Source organism: Adiantum capillus-veneris, chromosome 6 (assembly GCF_014529385.1).
Source record: "Adiantum capillus-veneris isolate H3 chromosome 6, ASM1452938v2, whole genome shotgun sequence".
In the NCBI taxonomy this organism is placed as follows: domain Eukaryota; kingdom Viridiplantae; phylum Streptophyta; class Polypodiopsida; order Polypodiales; family Pteridaceae; genus Adiantum; species Adiantum capillus-veneris.
The window spans coordinates 28,473,813-28,482,962 of NC_140936.1; the positions used below are offsets into that span (position 1 = coordinate 28,473,813).

General features: G+C 41.5%; 1 protein-coding gene across 8 annotated transcripts in view; it reads right to left on the reverse strand.

Annotated features, from left to right (window-relative positions):
• Positions 1 to 707, reverse strand: part of LOC147455284 (uncharacterized) — a 90,377-nt gene extending 89,670 nt beyond the window's left edge. For 7 of the 8 annotated variants that reach the window (XM_086514101.1, XM_086514103.1, XM_086514102.1 and 4 more), the window contains exon 1: positions 257 to 706. In XM_086514101.1, coding sequence (XP_086370227.1) covers positions 257 to 434 — 178 coding nt within the window. In that variant the 5' untranslated portion in view covers positions 435 to 706. Of the gene's footprint in view, positions 1 to 256 lie in introns of all 8 variants that reach the window. The other variant, XM_086514100.1, reaches the window with a different exon arrangement.
• Positions 708 to 9,150: the final 8,443 nt, after the last annotated feature.

The following is a 9,150-nucleotide window of genomic DNA, read 5'->3' on the forward strand; positions in this document are numbered from 1 at the left end:
GTGGCAGAAAGATAAAAGTAGGCTCACTGTGGTATCAAGCCTCCCATCCTCAAAGTGACTTGGTTAAAATCACACTGACTCCATTTTGCATTCAATGACCAACACGGGTCAACCTCAGTGATGCACTAAAAAAGTGCTGCACATTGTACACACAAAACAAGCCAAACTTCCATGGCAAATCAATTCCACCACCATTGGCACAAGACCTCTCAGCGCACTCACTATGCGAAGAATTACACGTATGACCGAAACGTACCTGCAACACCAATAGAGTGGTCTGATATCTTGAGAACGCCATTCACAATTGGGTAGGGTTGGCTGCTACTGGAAGCGGTAGTCAAGTCTGTTGGGTATTTGCGAGGAGAGAAACGTTTACGTGGAGATGGCGATGAAGATGTTCCAAGAATGGGTTCGTCATCTGTACTATCTACCATGATACCCAAGACTTCGCCCGAATCTGGTCATGATTTCACGAGAGTTTGGACAATGTACCTTTCTGTGATGTCTACCATCATACACTATTCCCCGCCTGCACAGCTGCAAATATGTCGCGCGCTTCAAAATGTAACTGCCGTTTCAAAACTCCTCCCAGTTCACATGGTCCTGACTCCTCAGTTCAACACCAAAATTAGGCTATGCTTACACTTTTCTGATTTTTGGCCTCCGTTGAGAGTTAGAGTGGTTTGTAGCTTTCCTCACATGTCATAGAATTTTAAGGTCTTAGCTCAGGTTCTGACGAGCCCGGCGGCAATTTACGTGTTTACCTTTTGCCACCAGCACCTTTGTTCATACAAGACGGAGACAAGTTTTTAATTAAATTGAATGTGGCATCCAATGAGCGTAGCTTACGTGGTGAGGTTAGTGACTCCAAGGATGCTGGCGCTAGTTCTACCCTTGTAATCTGTGTTTCACGCTTAAAAGGCACCTGGAAACTTCTCTTTTTGAAGGGGGGTGGGGTTCGCCAATCTTTTGGTGGGTCCAAAAATGTTCCTCTCTTTTACAGCTTAATGGGTGTGCGCCACGAGGGACACACGCCCCAAAAATGTTCCTCTCTTTTACAGCTCAATGGGTGTGCGTCACGAGGGACGCACGCCCCTTGCCTCTACTTTGCGGTCGTCCTGTTTGAACCGGGCCTTAGTGTGTTCCATCATGCGTCTCTGTTCAAAGGAGTGTTCATACTTGCCTCAGACTAGGTTGCACACTTCATGTGATGTTGCAAATCAAAGAAGGGCTCTCTAGTTTCTCAAGTGCGCCAAACTACCACACAATCTACCCGCCTTCAAGGCCAGGGTGGCACAAATCATGCAATGTTGCATATCAAAGAAGGGCTCTCTAGTTTATCATATGCGACAAACAGTGACGAAAGTGCTAAAAGTAGAAATGAACCAGCAAGTGGCAGTTTGTAGGGTAATTTTTACTTTGAAAGGTGGTCGAAGCACCCCCCCAATCGTGCATCCACATAAAGTTCATTTCAAAATGTAAATGTTGCCTCTCATTCTTTCACGTTTGATGGATGATATGATTATATAGTCAGGCTCTTGTCACACATAGCCCAATTGTGGATGACGTGGTGCAAACACTCTAGGTTTCCCAAAAGTAGGTGTTATCAATGCCATTAGTTTGAACAATTTTATCATGTAATTGTTTCATGTGTACATAAATATCCACTTTACCTAATATTTTAGTAGTTTAAGTGAAAATCGAGTCACTTTTATTTTCATGTACATTGTAAGCAAAGCGACTCTCAATCCTTTTATATACTTTTTCATCAACAATAGCATTTTTGACACTTTTCATAGGGAAGACGAGCACTTTGAGAGAATCTTGAATTGGTGGCCTAATGGTTTACCCCCTTTTAAAGCTAAGGAAGCAGTTGAACTCTCTATCGATGCAGCATTGTAGTTTATATGCAACATTTGCCCTATCAATCCGCTTTTTCACTCTCTTTGTTACTTAATCTACCCTATGTGATTAGGGGAGTAATCCTCAAGCTTTCTGAAAAGCTTCAAACTTCTCACAAGGCATAGACTTTATGACACAGAGGTTGTCATGTGTAGGAACATAAGTCAAGTTAGCCTCTCCTATACATAGTCTCTCCGTGAGAATGCACCTCAATCTGCTTTGTGGAAGCATGTTGTATTCGTTTCCTCCCAACTGCCACAACACTCTAACTGTGTAACATTTAAAGCACTAGTAACTTGTGTGTAGCGGAAATTGATAACATAGTGAGCATTTCATTAAGAACAAGTTCATAATGAGCATAGAGAGAGTACTTAATTTGAGAAAGCAACATAGCAATTTACACCTAGCTAATTTGGCATAGACAATACTTGAAAAGAGAGAGAAATAGAACAATTGACAACACTTGAGGACCGGATTTACATGGAGCCGGTCCCCCCTCCAAAAAGGCTTTGTATTATAGCTTCTCCCATCAAAGGAGACTTTTGTACAATTAATTCTTGTGTTCCTTGACAAAACTCATTGGTGCAATGAAGATGGAAGCTTCATGCACCAAATTATGCTTGAAAAACACACCTAGTGTCCCTAGCCTCAGTCCCAAGACCTCACACACCTTCAAAAAAGGTGAGAGCTAGCAAGGAATGAGGATAGATTGAGAGGAAGAAGATGTATCTTACGAGAAAGAAGTATTCTCCTCACATAATTACTCTAATAGCATAGCTTAGCTTAATAATTAGCATGGTAGAGGAGATGAGCATGCCATTGAAGCTTGGCTCTTGGTTGAATTTGCATTCCATAGCCAAGAGTTGTTGGTGTAGGCCTCTACTTCTCAATGTTTGGAGAAGGAGATGGAGTTCTTCTTGCACACATGAGTTGTGTGTGTGTGTGTGTGTGTGTGTGTGTGTGTGTGTGTAGCATTACGTTAGACTGAAAATGCCCACTCTCTCTCTACGTGGTCGACCCCTCTTGCTTTTTGCTCTTCCTGGCTTCCCATTGGCTCCTGCAAAGCTTAGCCAATCACAAATTAGAAGCATAATTGCTAGCCTTGTGACAAGTGTCCTCCTTTCCCCTTTTGTGAGAGCATTAGGTAATTAAATAATGCATTTAAACTCTCATTGGACCTTTTAGTCTTCTAGCCAATAGAAATCAGGCAAGCCATTGGACTGCTAGATGCTCATTGGCCCCCTTGGTAGACTGTCCAATAGTCTTCTAGGAAGCTTAATTTCTATTAATCCTTTTATCAAGCATTTTTAAATTGATTAGACTGATTTTACTCTAGCCTAATTCTCATTGGTCCACCTCTATGGCCATCCAATAGGATTTGAGGGGAAATTGGGAGCAACTGGCCTAGGAGCCTACCATGTGTCCATTCTTCCCTTTGGGGAGAGCTTGGGAGTGTGTGTGTGTGTGTGTGTGTGTGTGTGTGTGTGTGTGTGTGTGTGTGTGTGTGTGTGTGTGTGTGTGTGTGTGTGTGTGTTTCTCTCTCATCCCCTACCATTAGGGCTCGCCCCCTCCTTCCTATGGATGTGGGAAAACTTTTTAGTCTTCCCATGACCATCCAATTTTCCCCTACTTTGGCCATTGGACAATTGAATTAAATTTAGGAACTTTAGTCTATGGAAGTCTTAATGGAGTTGAACCTTAGGTCTTCTAAGCCCCATTGAAGCACATTGCTCTTTTGTAGATTGTCCCCCTTTGGATCCCTATTTTCCCTCCTTTGGATCCCTGCAGAGATCGGTCTGGCAGCCTTACCAATATTCTAGCTTTTACTCCCCTGGTACTTCCCCATATAAAATGATCAGTTTAACATGAGTAAATCATTTGGGATAATTAGATATTAGTTTTTATGACATTACCACTCTCTTGAATTCATAGTCGTCCTCGGCTATGAGGTAGAGAACATAAAGCCTAGTCATTAGTCTGTTTGCTAGCGGGTAGAGGATCCCTATTTTACCCTACGACCCAGATGGATGACTAGTCCATGTGGTGCTTGAGAGCCTTAGCTGCCACAAGCATGTCTGCACATTAGTCTGTATCAAGCTTCCATAGTAGAGTGACAAACTCTACTTGGTGTTCGGGAGACGTCGTCTCCACAAACATGATCCTAAGCATGCGTTCTTATTCATTTGTGCACAATAAAGAAAAAGAGATTCTTATAAGACAAAACTTTGTTCCTTTATACATACTTATATTTGTTTACTCTAGGGAATCATTGTAAGCATTGACAAGGTTTATGTTATCCTTTAATTCTATGCCTTACATCCATCTAGCATCTTCAAAAGGATAATTTTTAAACTTGATAAGATATCGTCGGATAGTCTTATCGCCTCGTAATACCTTGTCTTCGTGTCGGAGAATGGACTCGGCTTGCAGGACCTCTTCTTAGTCCTTGATCTCCAGTGGGTCTTCAATAATTGCTTCTTGAGGTGGCTGTCCTTTGTAAGGCTTTAGTAGGCTCATGCGGAAAGCATTGTGTATGAGCTAATGGTTGGGCAACTTGAGTTGATAGGTCATCTCATTGATTGGCCTAAGAATCTGAAAGGGGTCATAGTACCTTTTTTCTAACTTAGCATAGTACTTTTGTTGTCCCGTAGGATTCTTGCCTGTCGTGTGCCTTAAGCGAGCCTTGGAAAACTTAAGCAAGACCCAATCATTTTGTTTAAAGGTTAGGGCTCTTTTGTGCTTATCAGCAGCAACCTTTTGCCTTTACTGTGAGATGGATATAGCATCCTTAATCTTTTGGCAAGTCTCGGCTATACTCATCTGTAGCAAAGATCTTCCCATGTATTTTGAGTAGCAGGGGACTTTTTGATCTTCTATCACTTCACAAGGTGCTTTTCCCGTGGAAGTATGTACAATGTTATTGTAAGCATACTCCACTAAAGGTAAGTACTTCTCCCATTGGGACTTTTGATCTGCTTCTGTGACATAAGCTTTTAGTAGATCAAGAATTTTTAGGTTAGCTATTTCACTTTGGCCATCCGTTTGCGGATAATAGGCCAAAGAGAAATTTAACCTTGTACCTAAATTCTCAAAGAGACCCTTCCAAAAATTACTGATCATTCTAGGATCTCTATCTGACAGTATGGACATTGGCAAGCCGTGGTACTTGAAGATTTGTGATATAAAGAGGGTTGCCATTTGATGGGCCTTAACAGTCTTTCTGATAGGTATGAAATATGCTTGTTTGCTAAACCTGTCTACTCTCGTCCATATTCTTGTATTCCCATGGATAGACTTGGGCAATCCAAAGATAAAATCCATGGATATGCTCTCCCATGGTGAATAAGGGATTGGCAAAGGTTGAAGCAATCCAAGTTGCTCCCTCTAGCAAACTTCGTCATTTAGCATACCACACATTTTGAAACATACACTTGTATGTTTGCTTTCATGGCACGCCAATAAAAATATGTTTCTATCCCTTTTAGGGTAGACTGAATCCCTCTATGCCCTGCATAAGGAGGAGCATGAGATTCATACATTACTTTCTCACGTAGTGAGTTAGTAACGCATAGTCTATTACCGTAGAGAAGATAACCATCTTGTAGGGTAAATGGTTCTTCCTTCTTCCCTAGTGCAAGGGTTGAAATCACATCTTTGAAATCGGGATCAATAGCGTACTCATCTATCATAGAAGATAGATCATTGTGAGTTGCTATGGATACCGCATTCACTCTCATTCATCTTGAGAGTGCATCCGCCACTTGATTATGCTTTCCAGCAATGTGAGCAATATGAAAATGAAATTGCGAAAGGAAATTTTCCCACCTCATTTGTTTGTCGGAAAACTTGGTCTGCGTCGTGAAGTAAAGGCTTTGGTGATCCGTTCGCAGAATGAAAGGAGTCCCCAATAAATAGTGCTTCCACGAGTCTAGAGCATGTAGAAATGCTAAGAGTTCTTTCTCATATATGCCTAGAGCTTGCTCAACAGGGTCAAGACTTCGACTTTCATAGGCTATGGCATGCCCTTCTTGGAGCAAAACAGCTCCAAGGCAATCACCACAGGCGTCACATTGGACCTCAAATGGCTTTGAGAGATCCGGCAATATAAGCACAGGTTGAGAGATAAGCTTCTCTTTAAGCTTTTTGAAAGCATTGTTCTCCTTGGTAGACCATGTATACCTAACATTTTTCTTTGTTAGGTCATGCAATGGTCCTACAATTTGTGAGAACTTTTCTATGAAGCGTCTATAGTATGCACATACCTATAAACCTTCTTAGTTGATGCAGATTCCTTGGATTAGGCCATTCTTTTATTACCTCTAGCTTTGATGGGTCCATTTGGATGCCATCTTGTGACCTAAATATTGAATCTCTTGTAAGAAAAAATCGCTTTTCTTTCGATTAATATAAAGTTTATTCTCTAGTAAAACTTGAAATATTACCTAGAGGTGTTGCTTGTGTTTGCCTAATGAATTAGAGTAGATGATTATATCATCAAAGAGCACTCCAGTAAAGGTTCAGTGAGGCCTAAATAGCTTCTCCATCAGAGGGTTAAATGTGGTTGGTGCATTGGTCAAGCCAAAAGGCATGACAATGTACTCGTAAAGGCCAAACGTAGTGCAAAATTCGGTCTTTACAATGTCTTGATCAACTATCCTTATTTGATGGTAGGAACTTTTCAGATCAATCCTATTGAAGTAGGTCGACCCCTGTAGCTTATCAAATAGGTCTTCCACCCATGGAATGGGTAACCTATTCTTGATAGTGATCCTATTTAGTGCTCTATAGTCGACACACATACGATATGTGCCATCTTTCTTTCGCACTAATAACACTGGTGAACAAAATGGAGATGAGCTAGGTCTAACCATGCCTTTCTCAACCAACTCATGCACTTGCCACATAATTTCCTCTTGTTGAGCTTGAGAAACTCGATAAGGAGGTTTATTAGGCGATGAGATTCCTGGAAGAAGTTCAATTGCTTGGTCGTCATCCCCTCGTTTGGGAGGTAGTTCACAAGGGATGTCGTCAATAAAAACATCTTAAAATCCCTTGAGAAAACTAGATAACTCTAATTCCTTTTGATTGTTTATTGTCTTCTTTTGCTAAAACATTAGGTTCATTTTGAGAATCTTTAACAAAAATCATGTACACGAAAATAGAGCTCTTTATTGTCTTATTGAGAGCTTGCTTATGTACAATGGGTATGGTGTTACCCAACTCCTTAGCATCTATGTACATATCTTTTTACCTGAACCTAAAGTAGATTTGCCTTTCAGGGAATTTAACATTGGCAGCCATGCGATCAAAACATGGTGCCCCTAGGATTACATCCTCATGTTTGAGAGGAGAGATGAAGAAATCCTCCTTGTCCACATAGATTTGGACATGGAGACTCAATTTACCAATTAAGGGAGTGACTGAGGCTTCTTGCCCCTTGAAAGCACCATCGGCATGTAGGACATCTCCCATCTCATAGGCTTGGATGCCTAGCTTGGTGGCCAACTTTGTGGATATGAAATTGTGAGTAGAACCAGGGTCAAAGAGAATGAAAGCATCATGTTCTCTTAACTTTTCCCAAGCATAACATAGAGGAGATCCTTTGTGATGAGCATCCTCTTCTTGAATTTCGACCAAGGTAGCTTTAGGAGGCTCATTACGTGTATTCTTGTGGGGGTAAGCACGATAGACATGCCCTTGCTCCCCGTACTTGAAACAACGGTTATCTTTACGATAACGCTCTAGCTCTTCATGAGAGAGTTTATTTTTGCCTTTATAAACTCCCTTCTCCTTATCTTTGTTGTTGTTGGCGTTGCCTTTGGGAGACTTTTGGACATTGTCCTTCCCCTTAGGCTCGTTATGGCCCTTGTTTTCCATGGGCTTAAGATTTCTCTTAGCCCCTTGTTGGAAGTCGATTCTTGAAGCCACCATGGTATGGTGTATGACCGCAGATATAGTGCGTGGCCTTTGGGAGTTAACATACTCAGCCATATCCTCAGTTAAACCCGCACAATATTGCTATTTTCTCTCTCCAAAATCCATCTTTTTGAAGAGAGTGGCTTTGAGGTATAAATCCCAAAACTTGTCTACATATTTGTGAATAGATTCGTAGGGAGAGAGCTTCAAGCTTCGCTATTTGGTGAGTACTTTGTCTTTGGCATCGGTAGCCAAAAACTTCTTCATGATGAAAGCTCTTAAAGCTTTCCATGTTCGTGGAGCTTCACCGTTTGCTTGTAAGCTAGACCACCATTGCCCGGTGGACTTAGCTTAGAGGACTCTGTGAAGCCCTCATCTCCAAACGTCGCATGGAATTGTTGAATAAAGGCCAAGACTTTGTCAGTAGCACCAAAGGTGCCATCGTAGGTAAGGAAAGAGATGTTCTTTCCTCCGTCTTTGAACTTTTTGAGCTTAGACGACCTCTTCTTGATGGCATAGGATTTCCTATGGCCTCTTCTTTTGGGTGGTTCTAGAGCTGCACCGTCACTTTTTTCAGAAGAGGAAGAGTATGAGGAGGATGGAGAAGAGGGTGACCTATTTCTCGCCTTTTTCTTCCCTTGTTCCTTGTCTGCACCATCACTTTCTTTAGAAGATGTAACATTTAATGGCCTAGTAACTTGTGTGTAGCGGAAAATAGCATGAAAATAGTGAGCATTTCATTAGAATAGATTCCTAATGAGACAAACAAGAGTGCTTGGGTGGAGAGAGCAACAAAAAGCATAACACCTAGTTAGATAGCATGAACAATACTTCAAAAGAGAGAGAAATTAAGCAATTGACAACAATTGAGGACCGGATTTGCATGGAGACGGTCCCCATCAAGAGAGACATTTTACAATACAATTCTTTGTGTTCCTTCAATACTAGCTAGTGCAATGAAGATGGAAACTTCATGCACTAAGCAAAACATCAATTCCCTCATGGTCTCAGACCCAAGACCTCACACACCTTCGAACATGGTGAGAGCTAGCGGGGTATGAGAGGAAGAAGGAGTATTCTTACGAGAAAGATGTACATCTCCTCACATAATCACTCATATTAGCATATCTTAGCTTAGTAGTTAGCATGGTAGAGGAGATGAGCATACATTGAAGCTTGGATCTTGGTTGGATTTGCATCACAAAGCCAAGAGTTGTTGGTGTAGGCCTTCCTTCTCACAAGCTTGGAGTAGGTGATAAGCTTTCCATTAAAGCTTGAGAAGAAGAGAGAGTCTTCTTTACTTCACACATTGATTGTGTGAGTGTGTGTGTC